The sequence below is a fragment of the Saimiri boliviensis genome, chromosome 5 (genome assembly GCF_048565385.1).
Source record: "Saimiri boliviensis isolate mSaiBol1 chromosome 5, mSaiBol1.pri, whole genome shotgun sequence".
NCBI lineage: Eukaryota > Metazoa > Chordata > Mammalia > Primates > Cebidae > Saimiri > Saimiri boliviensis.
The window spans coordinates 133,125,992-133,147,198 of record NC_133453.1 but is presented as its reverse complement, the minus strand read 5'-3'; the positions used below and the strand labels follow the sequence as shown (position 1 = coordinate 133,147,198).

General features: G+C 50.1%; 1 protein-coding gene across 2 annotated transcripts in view; it reads right to left on the bottom strand.

Annotated features, from left to right (window-relative positions):
- ACAN (aggrecan) overlaps positions 1 to 21,207 on the bottom strand; it is a 70,898-nt gene that overhangs the window by 33,140 nt on the left and 16,551 nt on the right. For both annotated transcript variants that reach the window (XM_074399995.1, XM_074399994.1), the window contains exons 2-5: positions 6,640 to 6,716; positions 3,906 to 4,289; positions 2,759 to 2,933; positions 723 to 850 (exon numbers count right to left, since the gene is read on the bottom strand). In XM_074399995.1, coding sequence (XP_074256096.1) covers positions 723 to 850; positions 2,759 to 2,933; positions 3,906 to 4,289; positions 6,640 to 6,709 — 757 coding nt within the window. In that variant the 5' untranslated portion in view covers positions 6,710 to 6,716. The remainder of the gene's footprint in view (positions 1 to 722; positions 851 to 2,758; positions 2,934 to 3,905; positions 4,290 to 6,639; positions 6,717 to 21,207) is intronic.

Below are 21,207 nucleotides of genomic sequence, written 5' to 3'. Positions count from 1 at the left end.
TGGGAATGCAGCAGGGGGCTGTGGTGGTGAGAAAGCCTGGCGGCAGCAGCCCCTCACTCAGAAAGTGCCGGTTGCCAGCTCTTCTCCCCAGCCTGGAGGAGCTGTGGGCACTGTACTCATGTGAGGGGAAGTGGGGGTGGACAGGGAGGAAGGAGACAGACGTTGCAGAGTCTGGAATGTACAAAGGAGTATATGGGAGCAGATGGGGGAAAGGTTGGCGTCCACGGGCCTGGCTAACTCTGTGACCAAAACTGGTGCCCTTTACAAAAGAGAAAAAGTCCAGGCCGGGAGAGGGTGGTTGGGTGGCCAGCTGCCCTAGGTGCTACGTTGCTGGTGTAGTATGGCTTGCAAGGGGGCCATGGCTGGGCTGGACTTTGATGGCACAGGGGACCTTAGAACAGGGATGGGCTGGTCATGGCAGCTGGGATCTCAGCTGGAAGGGGCAATCCTAGGTGAGAGACTTCTGGTGACAGGTGCTCTGGGGCCCAGTGGTGACACCAGACATTTTGCAGATGTTGGGACCACTGAGACCCTCTCCAAAGTGGGGAATGAGAGGTCCAGACCTGTAGGCCCCAGCCCACCTCCCTTCATGGCAGAGGGGGATGGAGAGTGTCAGGCCCTGAGCTGACACCCTGTGTGATCTCAAGTGTCCATGGGGAGATGGGGAGGGGAAGGGCCCTCCGGAAGGGAGCTAGGTGCCTCGTGGTGGCAGGGCAGCTCACCCTCCATCTCCTCGGCGAAGCAGTACACATCATAGGTCTCGTTGGTGTCTCGGATGCCGTATGTCCTCACGCCAGGAAACTCATCCTTGTCTCCATAGCAGCCTTCCCGGGGAGTGTGGATGGGATATCTGCCAGGAACCCCAAATGGAGGTGTGACACTCAGGGGACAGGGAAGCCCATGGCCTCTACCCTTGAATCCTCCTCCCTCATGGGAGGAAACAATGACTTAATATTGCATTTGGCATGTCTCTTCTGAATATGTGAACTGCTTATCTGTTTTAACAGTGAATAATGACTAAACGCAGCCTCCCTCTACTGAATATTTAGTGGTACCCAACATACTTTCTCTATCAGGGGCATATATATATATATCTATCTATATATATATATATCTTTTTTTTGCCGATTAAATATCTCAGGATTACATATTTTTTTCTATAAAAGATCAGATAGGCCAGACACAGTGGCTTGCACCTGTAATCCCAGCACTTTGGGAGGCCGAGGCGGGTAGATCATGAGGTCAGGAGTTCGAGACCAGCCTGACCAACATGGTGAAACTCCATCTCTACTAAAAATACAAAAATTAGCCAGGCATGGTGGCGGGCACGTGTAATCCCAGCCCCTCAGGAGGCTGAGGCAGGAGAATTGCCTGAACTCGGGAGGCTGAGGTTGCAGTGAGCCGATATCATGCCATTGCACTCCAGCCTGGGTGACAGAGCAAGACTCTGTCTCCAAAAAAAGACAGAAAATATTTTAGGTTTTGCACAGCGTCTGTGGTGACCACTCTTCTGCCACTGTAGCATGAAGCAACCACAGACAATACACATATGGGTGTGACTTGACTGCAGTCCAGTGAAACTTGATTTACAGAAACAAGAAGAGGGCTGGACTTGGCCTCTGGCCATAGTTTGTCAGGCCTCACTCTATATCATTTGAGTCTCATGTCAGCCCAATGAGGCAGGTGCTATCATCCATCTACTTTACACTCGAAGAAACTGAGGTTCAGAGATGTTAAATGATTTGTCCATAGTCACGCAGCTTCCAAGCGCTGGAGCTGGAATTTGAGTCCAGCTCCTGATGTGGCCCCGGTGTGGGCTCTTGTGCTACGCCAGACTATTCTCTCTCTCTCTTTTTTTTCAGATGGAGTCTCGCTCTGTTGCCAGGCTGGAGTACAGTGGTGGTGATTTCAGCTCACTGCAACCTCCGCCTCCCTGGTTCAAGCGATTCTCCCGACTCAGCCTCCCGAGTAGCTGGGACTACAGGCAAACACCACCATGCCCAGCTAATTTTTGTATTTTTAGTAGAGATGGGGTTTCACTTTCTCTGGTCAGGTTGGTTTCGAACTCTTGAGCTTGTGATCCACCTGCCTAGGCCTCCCAAGGTGCTGGGATTACAGGCATAAGCCACTGCGCTCGGCTGTCTCATCTTTTTTTATGGCTATGGTTTTTGTATCCTAAGATCTCTTTGCCTACCCCAAGATTGCAAAGACATTTTCCTAGGTTTTCTTCCTGAGACTTTGTGGCTCTGGCTGTTGGAGCTGTGATGCTCCCGGAATGAGTGACATCATTTTGCTTTTGGAGTGCATTGAGATCCCTTGAAGGCAGGGTCTATCCGGACTGCTCTGCGCCTCACTCCCCAGCACCTACACTCAGGCAAGGATGCACCCAGGCGTTCAACTTATGTCTTACCTTATTAAAAACAGAAAGGACGGAAGGTCTTTTACAAAAATACAGAAAACATCACAGTTCAGAAGTGAGGAAATTGTGGCAAAGAAAAAATGGGTAGGAAAAATACTGATGCGTAGGGCAAGGTTGCTAGCAGTCCCTCATTCCATTTGCAAGAGAGAATAGCAAGGGTTTGGGATGGGTCATTGAGCGCCTGTTTGGCCAAGGCATGACCGAGGCTCCTAACGTAGGCTGGCCATGGTGTCACGCTGGCACCAGCTCAGTGCTGGCCAACATTCCATCCCAGCACCTGCCTGACTGGCCTGTGGCCTCTGACTCCTGGCCGCCACTCACTGGTGGGCTGGGGCTTACCTGACAGTCTGATCAGCCAGCCAGCCGGCGTCGCACTGGTGGAAGCCATCTTCGTAGGCAGCCTGCAGCTGCTCGGGCGTGGCGATGATGGCACTGTTCTGCAGGCAGGCCCTCTGCGCCCTGTCGAAGTCAAGGGTGTAGCGTGTGGAGATGGCTCTGTAATGGAACACGACACCTGCAAGACACACACGTGCGCACATGTGGGAACCCTGGTCAGGCACAGTCTCCCATCGCGGAGGTCCCCGCAGAATTACGGCAATAGTCAAAGGGACCTTCGGGAAATGGCCGGCCCAGGCTGGTGCATGACCCCCTGTACACCTTTGCATGTGATCCTTCTGAATCTGCTGGAACACGCCGTAATGGGGAGCTCACTACCTTATAAGGCATTCCTTTTTGAAGACTTGTGATAATCCTGATAATCAGAAAGTTCTTTGAATTAAACTAAAATCTGCCTGCTTGCAATTTTTTCTTATCACTCCAGGACCCTCAGGTTGTATTGGGGGAAAGACACTTAGAACCCCCTGCACCCTCAGCCCAGGGACACCCTAGTGGGAAATCCATCTAAGGTGTGCCTAGGAGTGAACAGCTTTGACAGAGCCTCCCACTGTACCTTCCCCTGGGAAAAATCTGGTGCTGGCCAAAGTCCTGAAGCTAACCAAGGACCTGACTGTTCTCCTTGGACCACAGAGAGAAAGAGACCAGGGGGTCTTCAGCCCTTGCTTTGGCTTCTGGAACTGAGAATGAGGGACTGGGGAGGGGGAGGGAAAAGACATGGGGACAAGCTGTCAGGAGACTGCTCTGACTTATTTCCAGGGTAACCCCAGGCAAGTCACTTGACCTCAGTTTGCTTGTCTGTAAAATGGGCACCACCACAAGACCCACCGGCTCACAGAATTCTTGGGAAGCACAAACTGTCAGTTACCTGTGAAGTATTTAATAATAGCCAGGAAGTATTTAATCCTCCCTAAAGTCCAGAGAGAATGATATTACCAGCTCCATGTCACAGAGGAAGCAGCCGAAGTTAAGTAACTTGGCTGAGGTCCGCGGAGGGGCTGGTTTGAAGGCCAGCCTGCCTACACCTGCCCGAAGCCCAGACCGCTCTGCTGCTTTCTGCGGGTGGAGCAGCGTCCCCCCGGGAGGTTCTCACCTTTCACCACGACCTCCATGGTAGCCTCACTGTCCTCGATGCCGTGCATCACCTCGCAGCGGTAGACCCCTGAGTCATTGGAGCGCAGGCTCTGGATTTCCAAGGTGGCGTCGCTGGGGATGGCAGGGTAGTTGGGCAGCGAAACCTTATCCTGGTAGGCACTGTTGACCCGCACGCGCCCTTCAGTGGCCACCAGCAGCACTACCTCCTTCTCCTTGGAAACACGGCTCCACTTGATTCTTGGGGCGAGGGGGGCGGTGGAGGGGGCGGTGGTCACAGGGTGCATGGGGTCGATGAAATAGCAGGGGATGGTGAGGGAGGTCCCGAGGAGGACCCTCGTCGGGGACGGTTGGGGGATGCTCACACTCAGCGAGTTGTCATGGTCTGTACGGGAGGGGTGGGGTGGAAGAGAGATCTGTTAGTGCCTAGAGAGGACCAGCCCGCCTCCCCATCCGTCCCTGCGGCAATGAGCTCTCCTGAGACAGAGAAATCCAATGAGTGTGTCTGTGTCTACGATGCCAATGCTCCGGTGTCATGTGGGAATTCCCAGAAAGGCTTGCAACGCCTTTTCCAGGGCAGCGTTCCTCACCCCCTGGCCTCTGCACCTCGAGACCAAAATTATGGAGCCAGAAAAGGATTCCAGAGTGGGGCAGGGGAGACATCAGTGTCAAGACCATCACCCTGTTTCTCAAACTGGGGTACTACAGGGGGCATCAAAGCATGGAATAAAACAGGACCCATCTACTTGGGTGACAGCTTAACTCAAAGATTTGGGGGTGGAAAGGCAGTCTACACAATTTTAAAGCTGAGACAGAAAACTTCCAAGATGTGTCCCATTTGAGGAGGTCTGATTTTGCAGTTGAGATAAGTCGCTCTCTTTTGCTGTTTGGGAGTCGGGGGTTTCGGGTCTAGAAGCATCCAAGAAGATTAGACATTTCAATCTGCAAAGAGTCAGATGCGGGAGAGGTGACGCGGGATAGGATCAGACTCCAGAAATATTAATATAATGGAGGGCGTTGATAGGGAAGGTGCAACGAGTTTACCAAATCTTGTTAGAAGTAAAAGATCTGCTGGGAGTGGGGAAAAAACCAGCTTTCAAAAACAAACAAACAAAAAAAATAGCACCTTTCATGGAGACTCGTACATTTATGAAAACTGTTCTTTCAGGAGAGCCTACAGGTTGAAATAAAAATGGTTTGAGATTATTTGTGGGTGGTAGATACATCACAGGGCAAGTGAAGGGGAGCCAGGAATGCTTGGAGTCCAGCTCTAACCTTCTGATGTCCTGGACAGGCCCATCAGCCCCTTCCACAGGCACCTTCCTCTGAGTGCTGGGACCTCGCACCCTGGACATAGCTGGGTTTTAGCAGTAGTGGTTCTCAGGGGAGAGCTGAGAGGGACCGCGGTGCTCAGGAGTTTTTAAAGTCCTCACCCAAACCTAAAGAACTGGTTTCCCTGCGTGGGCAAACCACCCCCGGTACAGCCAGGGCTGCATAGCTGTGGGTCTCCCAGCAACAGTACAAACGAAGGCCCTTGTCCCATATGTCTGCAGATGCAAAAGTTGTAAATTGGGCCAACAGATTGTTACATTCTGTGTTCTATCTTCTATCTTCCTGTTTGACAATGATACCTTTCAGAATGACCTGAAAAAACAGACTCAAATTCAGAATTCTTGGATTCCTTGGCTTTTTGCCTTGGGATGTAGTGGCTGGGTGGGAGCATGGTGAGTGGGGCCCTTCTTTTCCCTGCACCAAGTGCACTGTGAGGGGGTCTCACGTGCTGCTGTGCTTATCTCAGCCTCACAGCCCTGCTCTGCCCACACCCCATACAAGCAGCCACTCCTCAGGCCCTCCCTTGGACCCAGGGTGGCTCCCATCACGGGTGTGGTGCCCCCGTAGGAGGATGGACCCATGCAGGACCTGGATGTAGCCTGGGCCATTTGGACGGGAAATTCTGGGCATTCTGGGATCCCAGAATGTGATCTAAAGGGAAATGCAGATTTGGATGGACACACAGGCCCTACTGGCTCCTCTCCCTTTGGAGAGGGTTGAGGCTGGAGAGGGCCAGTGGGGGCCTCTAAAATGTACAGCCAAGAGCAGCGTCCCCTCTTGTCTGAGTCTAGGGGAGATATACCTTCCCTTCTGGGGTCAAGCCCATCCTGGGGTCAGTGGAAGGTTTGTTCATTTGGTCCAATGCTCAATGAGCGGAAGTAGACCCAGTGCCTGCCACATGCACAAGGCCAGGCTGGGGCTTCCGGAGTTGGTTTGCCAAACAGGCAAAGACCTGTCTGATTCCCTGGGGCTTTTCTCTGGCTATCTCTCAAGTGACCTGTTTTCTTTGGTGCTCCAGCCGATCCTCCCTCAGTGGCCCTTTCCCCACTGGTCTATGTCCTGCCCCTCCTGCAAGCTCAGTGGGCAGCAGTACTGGCCGAGATCCATGGAGGGAAGAAAGGCACCTGCTGGGAACTCTCTCTGCCAGCTGTCGGGGCTTGAGGGCAGCCAGGAGCAGTGCTATCTGAGCGAGGCTCCTGGAGGTCTGGATGCCTGTGCCCATGCAGGGGTGCCCTCCTATCACAGTTATGCATGCAACAATAGGGGAAGGGCAGGGCCGGGAAAAGGCCAGGAAAGGGGAAATCATATTTCCCTGGGACTAGTAACACCAGGTTCAGTACCCAGTACTCAAACCCAGTACTCGTGCCTACTGATACATAAGACATGCATATGAGTGTCCTCACCTGAAACTTCCACTGAGACAGCTGCAGTGATGACCCTCAGAGTCACAAAAACCCAGAGTAAAGTGGTCATAGTTGACCTGGAAGAGGGGAGGTAGAGGCATTATTTAGACAGTGAAGGCAAGGTGAGGTCAAACAGGGTCATGTGACATGTGATGCAAAGTGATAATTCCACACCCAGGGACCTGGAATCACTGCTAGAGAAGGAGGCTGCACGTGGTTTGTGAGATATTTTCTTCAAGAATCCTCCCCTCACAAAACCTTCACAGGTTTCTGAGTTTAATTCCAGGCATTGGGCTAATAAACCTGACTTCCCATCTTCAGCCAGTGAAGGCTCATCTGAATGAGTTCCTGTGATGGTTAATTTTGTGAGTCAACTTGACTGGGCCAGGGGTGCCCAGACACTCGGGGTACGAGGCGAATGCATGAGGCACATCATCCTCACACTGGAGAAAGTTTGGAAAATCCCAAAGTTCTGAGAAGTAGCCCTTTGTGTCTCCTTAGGAATTTTTCTACCTAGATGCTGCCTTTTTAAGAAAAGGCAGCAGGCTGAGGCACCATGAGGGGCTCTCGTTCAAGCCCCTTGTGACCAAGTACGGCTAGGAAATAGTTCCCCCGAGGGCAGGGGTAAGGTGTCTTCTCCATGCCGGGGAGGGGTCTAGACTTTCGGGCTCCTCTCTTCCCAGAGCCTCAGGGATTCGTGTTCAGACACAAGGCCCGCCTGTTCTTCCCTCAGAACACCCTTCATTGGGAGGCTGTGTGTATGTTTTTGGAGCTGCGTTTCTTCCCTCGCTCTCTGAACAAGCTGGACATTGTCCGGGTTGCAGGACTGCTCTGTGGGGCTTGGACGCTCTGTTTCTCTCCCTGGCCTAGACCAGGAAACGGGACGGAATGAAAAGAGGTGGGGTGGGGGGTGGGGGAGAGGATAGGGGTGGAGTGGGCAGAGAAACTAATTTTATTTCTTTTTTTTTTTTTTAAAGACAAACTTTGGGATAGAAATATCGCAATAAATATGCTCTTGTGTTTGTGCGTGTTTTCTCAGCTGTAAAGAAAATAGAGAGAAATTCCATTCTGTCTGGCTTCCAAGTGTCTCCAGGACTCACTGAGCCTTTTATGTGAGAAGACTGACTTTGCCAGCCCCTAGTCCCAGCATGGCCCTGTCAACAGGGAGGCCTTTCTCCATGGGAAGCAGAATTAGGTGCTGGCAGGGGGAATGCATAGGTGAGGCAGAGGAAGGGGATGGGGAGCCTGAAATGAAGTGGAGAGGGGAGCTTGGGGAGCAGGAAGGGGATGCCGGGTGAAGGCCGGGTGAGAGCCATGTGGGTTGAGTTCATCATCACGAAACTGACTTTCTTGGAAGAATTATATGGAGATTTGGTAGGGGAAAGTGAGGTGCTTTTAGCCTAAGCTGAGGCTGTGTGTCAGTGTGAGCATGCATGCATGTGTCCATAGATGGAGACACGGAAACCCTTTACCTCCTCATCAGTCCGACTCTACCCACAGTTGTCTACATGGCCAAAGTCTTGGCCTGGATTCTGTCAAATTATGGGGTTGAACAGGCAGCTCATCCACTCGCCCTAAATTCCCCTTCCAGCAACATGCCCAGTGGGGATCCCTCCTCGACGTGGGTGAACCCCTACTGCTTAATAATCCGGGACCTGCCCCATGACTGTTTCAAAGACTGAGATAATTGTGACAGCCATCATCCCTCCTCCAGGCCCGACACTGTTTCTTTGGCTCTGCACCCAGCACAGAGTCTGGCACTCAGCAAGCACCCGCCAGTGCAACCTTCCTCCCACCTCCCTGGTTGGCAGGCCTGAGTGAGCCTCTTAGAACTGGGAGATTGGAAGAGAGTTTAGTGGTTGTAGAGAGGCTTCCTGTCCCAGGATAAGGGTTGATCTAGATGACTTTCCATAAAGAATAAAACTGTGTTAGTTTCAAAAACATTTCCATACTACCAAACATTTGAAAAATAAGGCATTGGGGAAAAATGACCATCATCCACAATCCTACTTCAATCATTGTCAGTGTTTTGACAGTTTGCCTTCTAGTTTTTTTTTTTTTTTTTTTTTGAGACAGAGTCTAGCTCTGTTGCCCAGGCTGCAGTGCAGTGGCACAATCTCAGCTCACTGCAACCTCTGCCTCCTGGGTTCAAGCAATTCTCCTGCCTCAGCCACCGAGTAGCTGGGACTGCAGGTGTGTGCCATCATCCCTCGTTAATTTTTGTATTTTTTGGTAGAGACGGGGTTTCACCATGTTGGGCAGGCTGATCTCGAACTCCTGTCCTCAAGTGATCCACTCACTTTGGCCCGCCGTAGTGCTGGGATTACAGGCATGAGCCACTGCACCTGGCCATTGTAGTCTTTTTTTAGTCTTTTTTTTTTTTTAAGCATCTGCTTGTGGTTCTTTGTAATTGTAATTTTTTTTTTTTTTTTTTTGGCATGCTCTTTGTCTTTCCCACGTTAACACAAGGGACCATACAAGTTTTTTTCCATTCCTTCACAACTGATGATCATGGTGCTTTACAAAATCGTGATCTCCCTGCCGTGAATCCTGTCTATGAGGCTTAGGCAGGTGGTCTTGAGCCTCTAATCGAATGGCAGGTGCTCACTCCTTCACAAGGTAGCCCATCCCACGGCTGAGCAGCTCCAACCAAGTATGCTCAAGAACTTTCAAGATTGAGTCAAAATGGCCCACCCACCTTACACTTTCCACCCAAGAGTTCCACCGTCAGGAGCCACACAAAACACGTCCCTCCTGTTTCACGGGACTCACAGTGAATTTTCAGAGGTCCAATCTACTTCCTGCCTGCTGCTCTCCCATGGAGACATTCTTGGTTTCTCCAACCAACCCTTCCTCCTGTGGTGGCCATCTGGACCTCTCTTTAACCCCTGGAGACACAGAAGTCCAAGCTGTGATAGACCTTAGTGAACATTAAGTCTAACTTCATTTTACAAGTGAAGAAACTGAGGTCCAAGGAGGAGGCTGAGTTGCTTAAGGCCATACAGCAGGTTGGAAGTGGAGCTAAAACCAGAACCCAGTGCCAGGGGGCCTGGCCCTCATAATTCCCAGCATTGGTGAGCTTCACAAGGTAGCTGTTGTGTCTGTCTTGTTCCCCCATTTCCCTGGCACCCGGTGTAGTGTGTGGCACAGAGAGAGGGCAATCGGAAAATGTTTGTTGAATGAATGAATAAACAAATAGCAGTCCTTATATCTTAGAAGTAATCTCCTTCAATCACAAGCTTTGGGGGAGGAGGGCTGAGGATGGGATTGGGGCTTGCATATGATGAGCACCCACGTGGTGCTGAGCTGAATAAGGTAGGCCACTCCCACTTTACATTCAGTAAGTCTCAGCTAGAGACACTGCTTGCTTGTGATGTGCATGGCTCTATTAATTGATAACACTTCAGTGTAGCATGTGACTTTGGGAAGTCACAGGCCATGTGCAGCCCAGAGGAGGAACAATCAGGGTCGCCCCTTCCCAGGGCTCCAAGGAGAATGAGCTTTGTGCTACAGCTAACTGGCACCAGCCGGCCAGAGCCCATTTCATGTATCTCTTTCTAATTTTGTGTTTGGCGACATTGTGCTGGTGGTTTGAAACTGGTCATGATGGGAGTATTTACACCATGGATATCAGCACACACTATCAATGAGGTGAGACCTCTTTTCCTTTTTTGTTCTTTTCCTTTTTGAGAGTGGATTTACTATCACACTACTGGAAGTAACTATGGACACGGGCTGCATAACAACATTTCAGTCAACAACAAACTGCACCTATGACGATGGCCCTGTAAGATTCTAAAGGGGCTGACAAACGCCAATCACGTGGTTACGTCATGGCCGTCATAACGTCATAGTGCAATTACTTCATTTACCTTGACAGATTTAGTGTAGCCTAAGTGTACAGTGTTTATAAAGCCTACACCAGGGTACAATAGTGTCCCAGGGCTTCACGTTCACTCACCACTCACTCACTGACCCATCCAGAGCAACCTCCAGTCCTGCAAGCTCTGTTCATGGTACGTGCCCTCTAGGTGTACCACTGTTTCTCTTTCACACAGCCAGGAAGCTGATTCCAGTCCCAGCTCTGTCCTAACTCACCAGCAAACTCATGGAAGCCTCAGCTTACAGCTTTCCCATCTGTAAATTGGAATCATCATGCAAACATCACCTCCAGGGAAACCGTGAAGGTAATTTTTGTGGATGCTAATACTCTTTTAAAAGATACGTTTTCTATGTGTAGATAGGTTTAGATACATAAATGCTTACCTTTGTGTATCTATACCTATGTACACATAGAAAAAGTACAGTAAAAATAGAATATTCTGTACAGTAACATTCTGTAGGGGTGTGTCGCCTGGGAGCACTAGGCTGTACCAGATGGCCTGGGTGTGTAGCAGGCTATACCATCCAGGTTTGTGTAAGTACACTCTAATGGAGGGGTCTCCACTGCGCATGCTGCTGGATGACAGAATTGTCTAAGAATGCATTTCTCAGAATGTATCCCTGTTAAATGTTGCATGACTATATGAGTAAATAAAGAATCGAGCTGGGGAAAGCTAATGAGCACTTTTCTTTCCTTTGAATGAAGCCTCATTCTCCATTCATTGTGCTGTCCTCCATGTGTCCCTGGGGACATTGAGGCTGGCCCTAAAACCAAGGCCAGTTTGTCAGCCCCAGGGTATGGGTGGGCCATGTTCATCTCCATGTCACCTTCCCTGGCCCAGCCTGAATCCACATCAGTGTAGACTCAGCCAACCTTTGCTGGTGCGGCGAATGCCTGCCTCCCCCTCCCAGACCCCGAAGGCCTCTTGTGTCCTCCCTGAAGCCTCACCTGGCCTTGGCCCTTGGTTCTATTCCCCCAGCTATGACTGTTTCTACACGCCCTTTAGCACCTAATTTTTCTTCTGTTGTTTTATGTGTGCTAACTTTGTCTTACCATGCAGACTGTGACCTCCTTGAGGTTGAAACTCAAGTCTTAAATTTAAAAAAGAAATCCCTCCATGCTAACTCACACAGCACCAGGAACAACTCAGACTTGGCATTTGACACCTCCTTGTTAGATGAGCACGTAGACGCTGGGGTTTGGTAGACGGATGGACCAGTAAGATTTGCCTGCGACCAAGGTGCTCTGTGTTTAAGTCCTAGAAGATGGATTTGAGAGGACCAAGGTCCCCCATTCCCGCAGTCACCAGCCAGCAGCGCATCACTTCTTCGCGGCCTAATCTCCCAACAGCACCTCTTCTCTTGTCACTCACTCGCTCTTGGACAAGATCATCCTGGTAGCTGTGCATAAACGCAATAGCATATGCGCTTGAGGCTGGGATTTCAAACCCAGCATAGGGAAAAGGCCAGGGACTCTATACCAAGAGCACATCTGGCCAGAGTCACCCCAGCTGCAGCTGATAACTTCCCACATATTCCAAACAGATATGATGGGATGGTGCAGAAACGGGAAGCCAGGAAGCCAATTCCAGTCCCAGCTCTGTCCTAACTCACCAGGAAACTCATGTAAGGCCTCAGTTTGCAGTTTTCCCATCTGTAAATTGGGATCATCATGCAAGGGAAAGGGCAGGGCCAGACCCTAGCCCCAGATTCAAACAGGGCACTGCCAGGGGATAAGGTGCAAGCCACATCAGCACTGAGGTAACAAATACAACCAGCAGGTATGACACCCTTCACAGTGCCATTTCTGTTTCTTATTTTCTTATTTGCTTTTCTCCCAACTCCACCACCTGAGGTGATCTCCAGGGAAATTGTGAAGGTAATTTTTGCGGATGCGGATACTCTTGGTATTTCCTCCTCTTTCTCTTCTCCCATCTTCCTCAACACCAGGTCTTTTTCCCCATCTTTGATTTCTTTTTTCCAAACTTGTTACTTGCTCTGTCATCAATGAAGCATCTTAAATCAAATTCCACAAGTGTCTTCTTGCTTCTTGGGAGAGTGGGTCCTGTGAAAAGGCAGGTAGCAGCGGGGTGGGTGGTGCTGGAGACGAAAACTTCAAGGCCATACTTCTGTCTACAATTGGCCTTGAACAGCTCTGTGCTAACACAGAGGGGCCCAGTGAGGCGAAAAAGAAAGGTTATTCCTTCAAGTTGCTTCTAGCCTACTGAGTGCAGACAAACCTGTACCCAGAAATAGCAGACACGAGTGAGAGGGCTCTGGGTCCTAGCTTTGACCCTGACTAAAACGGTTGCCTGACCCCGAGCGTCGGATTTTCCATCTCTGAAATGGGGGCGGTTGGGAGGATTAGCTCTGGAGTTCTCTGAGATTCTAAATCCCAGCTCCACGCAGTGCAGAGGAGAGGTCTGGGGACAGAAGAGGCTGCATCTCCACGCTCTCAGCCTCCCTCGCGGCCAGGGACCCGCTCATTGCTCGCTGTTCTGCCGCAACGTCCAGGGCAATGCTCAGGGGTTTCGCTTGCCTGACGAGCACATTCTCTGGGCAGGGCCAGCCTATTCAGAAAGATGCCCCCATGCCCTCAATGTGCTGGGGAGGAAAAGGCAGAAAGGAGAGCTTCGAGGTTGGGAGGGTGGTGACCACGTCTCACAAAAGTGAGGGGAGCCTCTCTGGGGAGCGAAAGAAGGCTCAGGTGGTGGAGTTGGGAGAAAAGAAAATAAGAAACAGAAATGGCACTGTGAAGGGTGTCACACCTGCTGGTTGTATTTGTTACCTCAGTGCCGATGTGGCTTGCACCTTATCCCCTGGCAGTGCCCTGTTTGAATCTGGGGCTAGGGTCTGGCCCTGCCCTTTCCCTGCTTCTTTTGCTCACACAGCTCCATTCCTCCAAAAACACTCTCTCTTTAGCTCCATGTCTGACCTAATCCCACCTTCCTTGAGGCCCTGTGCAAATGCCACCACCTGGAAACGCCCCCCAGCCTGAAACTCTCTCCTGTCTGCCCACGTTCTTTGCCATTTCTTGTTGTTATGACCAATTTATTAGCAGACTCATCCTGGCTTGTGGCTTCTTTTCCGCTGTTGTTTTAACTACTAGGCTAACCACTTAAGGGATGCGTGCGTGGGTGGGTGCGATGGCCAGGGCGGAAGCAAGGCTGGTGCAGCAGAAAGATTGTGATTGGGAGTCAGACAGATGTGGCCGAATCAAAGCTCTGACACTTTCCTGTGAGCATCTGACCTTTGGCCCAATTATTTAACTTCTCATAGGCTCAATTTTCTTACCTCTAAAGTGTGGGTAAGATAGGATCTGTCACATAGCACAGGACGCCGTGGGACTTAAATGAGATGCTGTGTCCGTCTCCTTTGTCAAGGCTCGTCTGGCTGGTTCCTCCCCTCACCGAGGAGGGAGAACACCTGCATCGTGTATGCCCCTCACTGCCTTTCATCTACTATGGATACACTAAGCACCTACTGTGGACACTGAGGCCAGTTTCAGCACATAGTAACCACCCAACTAATGGGTGCTAGCCTGATAAGAAGTGCCACCCACATGCGGTTTTCATCTATATCTAATTTAAATGATGGTCCAAGTGAATGAAGCACGGAGGTCAGTCTCTGCACAAAATAGCCACCCAACTAACGGGTGCTAACCTGATAAGAAGAGCCACTCAGATACAATTTGCATCTGTATCTAATTTAAATGATGCCGTAAGTGAATGGTCATCTGATCTGCAATGATAGCAAATAATGGGACCCCCCCCATCCCACCAACTATGTTAGCCTAGGGATTATCCCTCCATTCACCCCAGGCCTAGGTATAGGATGTGAGTTCAAATAAAACTGTGGACTCTCAAGTAAGAACCTAAGCGGCCCCTGCCATCTCCACGGCTTGCCACAGAGCTCTCAGAGCTTCTCTGTGGTCAGGGAGGGCAGCCACCCATGGGCATTTTATAGCCAGAATCCACTTATGCCATGGTTCCAGGAACAATCTAGGGGCCATCTTTAGGAAGGGTGTGCTGGATGTCAGGAACTGCTCTCTGAGCTGTACATACGCCGTTTCTTATCCTTAGAACAATCTTCATAGGCAGTAAGACAATGGCTCAGAGAGGTTAGGTAACCTGCCCAAAGTCACACAGATAGTAAGTGGCTGAGTTTGGTTTGGAGTGAGGCCCCATGGCTACAATGCTATGGTTTTCTCAGCACTTGCAGTCCCCCTACATTCACTAGCTTTACTCATTCATTCCATTATTCAGTCAAAAAGCACATTTCAAGGGAGAGATGACATACGAGGCAACAAACATAAATCAAGGGGGACAAACATAAATCATGGTGAATGTGCTCATGGAATTTCAGATCTGGAAGGTTTTAGGGGTTGGGACGGGGTAAAATGCATCCCTAATGAGTTCATGAGAAAGGAAAACCCAAATCTCTTTCCAGTTCTGCCCAGGGCAGCAGAGTGCCTGGTATATGGGCAGGATTGGTGGTATCTTGCCAATGAGTAACACAGGGTCCAGTTGGGAGGAGAGGGCTCCCAAGCAAGAGTCCTGAGTCACTCTTGGACCTTCCATCTGCAGGGCAGGGCTCTGCTGGGGCTGAGTCCTGGCTTTCCCTGTGCCTCCAGGGGTACCCTGCAAAGCTAGCTCCCACAGCCCAGTATAGTGGCTTTTCCATAGTGACCTCCAGGCAAATTTCCCAGGGGATCCAAAAAAATGGCCACTATACAAATGCCCTGCTGCATGGCAAGGCTGCAAACAGTCCTATTAGCTTCCTCCAGGGGTTTTCAGGGTGTTTTTTTTCAAGCGCACTCATCAAGTCATTTCTGATTAAATGGGCTATGTTTCAGCCAGCACCTACAAAAGCATGAACATCATCTGCTCAAGAATATCTGGATACCTACCAGTCAACCCAGTGAGCTGAGTCTCTAGCCTTTTCGAATGTCCCACCCTACCATGGAGGCCCCGTGACTCTGGCAGGTGGATTCGCTGGCCAACTCCTGCTCCTTCCTGTGTTCTGATCACAGAGGTGCAGGGAAAGGGGTGTTTTGAAGCCTCTTCGAAACTTCAGCTTCAGAATCACCCCAAGGAGCTGTTTCTGCCAATGCCAGTCCGAGGTCAACCTCATTGTCCTGACCAGAAGCCAGGCGAACTCTGGTCAAACAATAAAAACAGAGCTGGCCTTGGTTTGCTGAAGGCCTGTGTGAGCTTTTAGGTGAAGGTTCTGCCTGCTTATGGGGGTGGGGGTGGGCACAGTGGGAAGCGGAAGGAGCAGCCTGGGGTTTAGGACATGTAGCACAGAAATACTTGAAACGATGCCATCAGTTTCTCACCTTTCTCACCTCTCTGCCTTGATTCCCTTCACTCACTGATAGATGTCCCTGCTAGTAATACCTCTTTGACTTGGATCTGTTGTGACAAGAGAAATGCTGTTCTTCATCCTCTCTCTGGGGTCCCCTTTGGACCCAGACTCTAGCAGTTTCTTGAATAGCCTCTTTTCAAGCCTCTTGGAAGATAACATGGTATACCAGAAGGTGGGTATCTTAAGAAAACAACTTGAATTTGCACCTTTTTTGTTTGTTTGAGATGGAGTTTTACTCTTGTTGTCCAGGCTAGAGTGTAATGGCTTGGTCTTGGCTTATTGCAACCTCCACCTCCTGGGCTCAAGCGATTGTCCTGTGTCAGCCTCCCGAGTAGCTGGGATTACAGGTGCCTGCCACCATGCCTGACTAATTTATATATATATATATATATATATATATATATTTTTTTTTTTTTTTTTTTTTGAGATGGAATCTTGCTCTGTTGCCTATGCTGGAGTCCAGTGGCATGGTCTTTGCTCACTGCAATCTCCACCTCCCAGGTTCAAGCAATTCTCCCGCCTCAGTCTCCTGAGCAGCTGGGATTACAGACATGTGCAACCACATCCAGCTAATTTTTTGTGCTTTTAGTAGAGATGGGGTTTCACCGTGTTGGCCAGGCTGGTATTGAACTCCTGACCTCATGATCCGCCCTCCTTGGCCTCCCAAAATGCTGGCATTACAGGCATGAGCCACCGCGCCCGGCTGAATTCCCACCTTTGACTCATAATGTGCTATCTGGGTAATTTGGGCAAGTTTCTTGGTATCTCTGGCCAGAATTTTCATGGGTGAGGCTTCTGGAAATTACTGATTTCTAGTTAGGAGAAGGGATACAGAATAATGACTTGCTGTGGCCACTTGCTTGGAACTTCCTCTTATTCCCCCCAAATCACCCACCAGAAGCCCTTGTGTTCCCTGGGTAGTCTAATGCTGTTGGAGTGGGTGGGAGCAGAAGGGAGCTTGGCCTCTGGACTTCACGGCAGAAGAGGATGAATGTTCTTGGAGAAAAATCCAGCCCCTTCGCAGGGCCTGTGAGGCCCCACATGACCTGCTCCCACTCCTGCCCAGACCACATCTCATACCTCAATTCCTCGAACCCTCAACCACGCCATATTCTAGCTGTGCCTTGACCAGAAGAGCTGATTTTGTCCTAAGGGGTTTGTACTTGCTCTTCCGTCTTCCAGCACACACTTTTAGATCTTTCTCTTGCAGGCTACTGTCCTTCCAGCCTGTTTAAATGTTCCTTCCCTGACCACCCTGCTCCTCTATCCCTCCTATCATGTTACCCTGTTGTAGGATATTTATAGCAGCATTTTTTTTTTTTTTTTTAAAAACAGAGCCTTGCTCTGTCGGCCAGGCTGGAATGCAGTGGTGCAATCTTGGCTCACTGCAACCTCCGTCTCCTGGGTTCAAGCAATTCTCCTGCCTCAGCCTCCCGAGTAGCTGGGATTACTGGCATGTGCCACGGTGCCTGGCTAATTTTTGCATTTTTAGTAGAGATGGGGTTTCACCATGCTGGCCAAGCTGATCTCGAACTCCTGACCTCAGGTAATCCACCCGCCTCGGCCTCCCAAAGTGCTAGGATTACAGGTATGAGCCACCGCGCCTGGCCTATAGCATTATTAGTAATTGAAATTATTGTCCTTTTCTGTTTGTTTTTTTTGTTTTCTGTTTCAGCTACTTGAATATACACCCCGTGAGGGCAGGGACTTTTATCTGTTTTTCTCACTGCTATATTCCCAGTGCCTAGAACAGTGCTTGGCACATAGTAGGTGTTCAACAAGTGTTCGTGGAATGAATGAGTGCCTCTTAATCAATAGGTAATGTCCCTGTTTATTAGGTTTGGAAGTAGGAGTGTTCATCTTAAGACAGATCATAGCTGTTGAGTGTCACCTGATCTCACAGCCTCCCTGTCTCAGGGAAGGAGGAAGGATAGCTCTGAGAAGAGCTATCAAGGGTAGCTGGGAACACACACACGGTCCATGGAAATATCCATTCTCACTCCTTCTCCGCTAAAAGAGGTGCAAGAGTAGAGAAGGATAGGCCTAAGGCCACCAAACAGGGAGTAGTGGGTGACCCCAGAGAGCATCCAGGGACAAAATCGAACTGAGAGCTGAGCTGTGTGCTGAATGAAGGCTGCATGTCCATGGAGCTGGGAGTGATGCCGAGTCCCAGTGCCGGGAAGGAAGGCCAGTGGTGCTTCCTGAGGATGGGGTGGCTGGAGTCGTGGACGGCCCCCAAGCATGTGCCTGGAGAAGGGTGGCACGCGAAGGATGAATTTGGCTGAACACCATCAGCCTTTTCCCACGATTCCCACCCCTCCCACTCTTGATAGCAAATTCCCAGGAAAACCAGTTTAAAGTGGAGACGCACTGGGCATGATTAAAAGCTTCTGCTTCACTCACCCAGGGACACTTGGCCTTGCCCTATTCTCTCTGTGGAAAGGAAAAAGAAGCCCAAAAAAACCAAAACTGGTACCAGGGACCAGCCCCTTCCTGTTCTCAGTCTTCCGCTCCAGCCCAAGCCCTTGGAAGTTTTCTCTGCATTAATTTCAGACTTTGTGTAAATATCAGACCTGAGTTTTTGGAAAGGAATATACTTCAGCCCAAAGTTTCCATCAGGCACAAGCACCTTTCCTGGGCAGGGATCTTGGGCCAAGAGCTAAATTCCCTTTACTCGGCTCTGACTGCCAACCCGGCAGGACAGAGAGATCTTTCCTCTGTGAGAAGGGGCTGGGGGACCCAGCATGATGCTTCAGTAGCCTCCCTGCACGGAAATTGCGCCCAGGTTTAAAAAGTGACCTCCAGTAAGTGTTTCTGGAAGCTGAGGGTCCTAGTGGAAATGCCTGCTTGCCAGAAAGAGCCGTCAGATGTGTGGGCTACAGCTGAATTTCTGGACAAATCAAGGGCCGGGTGGCTGCGATGTGGCTGAAAGGAAACAAATGGTGACCAGTCCAATCCTTTCAGTTTTGGGGGAAGACACTCAGGTTCTTGGAATTTAGTCCTGGGATCAAAGGGAAGAAAGGAGCTGGGTTATCTGTAGTCCAACCTCATTATTTTGACCCTAATTGCATCCCCTGATTCCAGAGTCTGGGAAGGACCTCACAGAAAACACATAGTTAGCTTCTTGGATCGTGGTTCTCTTTGAGTGCTGATGGAAGCTATGGACACAGTTCTTAGCAAATATTGCCCACACTCATGGGATTTTGTGTACGATTTCAGGGCATTCACAGAACAGTCCTTCTGTGCAGCAAATAACTAATTTTGCCCAAAGAAAGATTTGGCCCTTGACCCTGGCTTCCAGGAGTAACCTCTAAGCCCTTGAAATGTCCTGTCTAATACAACTCTGTTTATGTGGGCGCCTTGGGCCATGCTGGATGGTCTATGCTTAACAGTGTGATGTATGGTGGGGACCTTGGGCCATGAGGTATCAACCAGACCTCTGGAGGGGCTGGAGACTAAGGTCAGCCATGTCTATATGACCATGTCCCAGTCAAACCCCTGAACACCAAGGCTCAGGTGAGCTTCCCTGGTTAGCAAGACTCTGTGCATGTTGCACATATGATTTCTGGGAGAAGACAATGCTCCTCCTCTAGGAGGACAGACACCTCTAGGAGAGGACAACTGGAAGCTCATGTCTGGTCTCTCCCCCAACCTTTGTGCCTCTTCCCTTTGCTAATTTTCATCTCTACTCTTTTGCTGTAATAAACCGTAACTGTGAGTATAACAGTTTTGCTGAGTTCTCCGAGCCCTTCGAGCAAATTACTGAACCAGAGGGTGGTCTTGGTCACTCCCCACCTGATTCATCAGGTCAGCACATCCTGCTCAGGATGGTTCAGTGTCGGCTGAGTGGACAGTGAACAAGACCTCTTCATCCCATGGGCATCCTTCAGTGACACTGCTTTCCCTCCTTGGCAGAGCCTTCTTTCTGGCCCTCACGTGGCAAGAATAATTGCCTTTCATCCAGGAAAGCTCCAAGCACTTCTTGGCTTTCCTCCTCCTTCCTTTCATCTGTCAAACACCCGCCATATGGAAGACTCTGTAGCAGGTGCTGACAGGGAACTACAGATGGACCAGCTGTGAATCTACCCCCAGGAGCTCACTGTGTGAGGCAGGGCTGCAATGTGTGAATAAATCCTATAATATTGGGAGGCCAAAACAGGAGGATTGAGAGTCCAGGAGGATTTGAGACCAGCCTGGACAACCAAAGGAGACCACCCCCCGGCAACTTAGGTAAACCATCCTCCCATCCCTCCAACCCAGCCCCTATCTCTACAACATTAGCCAGCCATGGTGGTATGCACCTGTGGTTCCAGCTGCTTGGGAGGCTGAGGTAGGAGGATCACTTGAGCCTGGAAGGTAAAGGCTGCAGTGAACTCTGGTTGCACCACTGATACAGTTTGGCTGTGTCCCTGCCCAAATCTCATTTTGAATTGTGGTGCCCATAACTCCCATATATTGCGGGAGGGACCCCAGCTGAAGGTAATTGAATCATGGGGGTGATTACCCTCATGTTGTTCTCTTACTAGTGAATGAGTTCTCACGAGGTCTGATAGTTTTATATAGGAGTTTTCCCCCTTTTGCTCGGCATTTCTCCTTCCTGCCATCATGTGAAGAAGGATGTGTCTGCTTTCCCTTCCATCATGATTGTACATTTCCTGAGGCCTCCCAGCCGTGCTGAACTGTGAGTCAGTTAAACGTCTTTCCTTTATAAATTACCCAGTCTTGGGTATGTCTTTATTAGCAGCATGAGAATGGACTAATACAACCAGAGCACCCCAGCCTGGCAACAGAGAAAGAACTTGTCTGAAAAAAAATTTTTACAATACTAGGAGAGCCCCTCTCAATGAGAGGCAGAGACAGAGAGGGCTCTGGGAGTTGAGAGAAGGCAGAATCTGCATCATCCTATTTGGGAGATCTGGGAGAGCTTCAAAGAAGAGGTAGGATTTGAGTTGATCCTTGACGGACAGGTACGATATGTACACGGAGAGATGGGGAAAGGGCCTTCTAGGAGACAGAGACTGCACACACAAGGCAGAGAGAAAGGAGCGGGTCCCAGTGGCGGAGCATCAAATAAAGTTAGAGACAAACGGGCCAGATTCTGAAGAGGCCTCTATGATTGGGCTACAGAATTTGGCTTTATGCTTTAGGTGATGGAGAGTCTCAGGGTGTCAAGGAATGACTCAGGTATGTATCACTCACGATCTTTGGTAGTGGGCCCCTCCTCCACAAAGTCCCCCATCATGATTCCATTATGATCCAGTTTGCCCTCCTCGATCACAGCAGGAGCACATGCTGCCTGTAGCACCTGTCTGTCTCTGC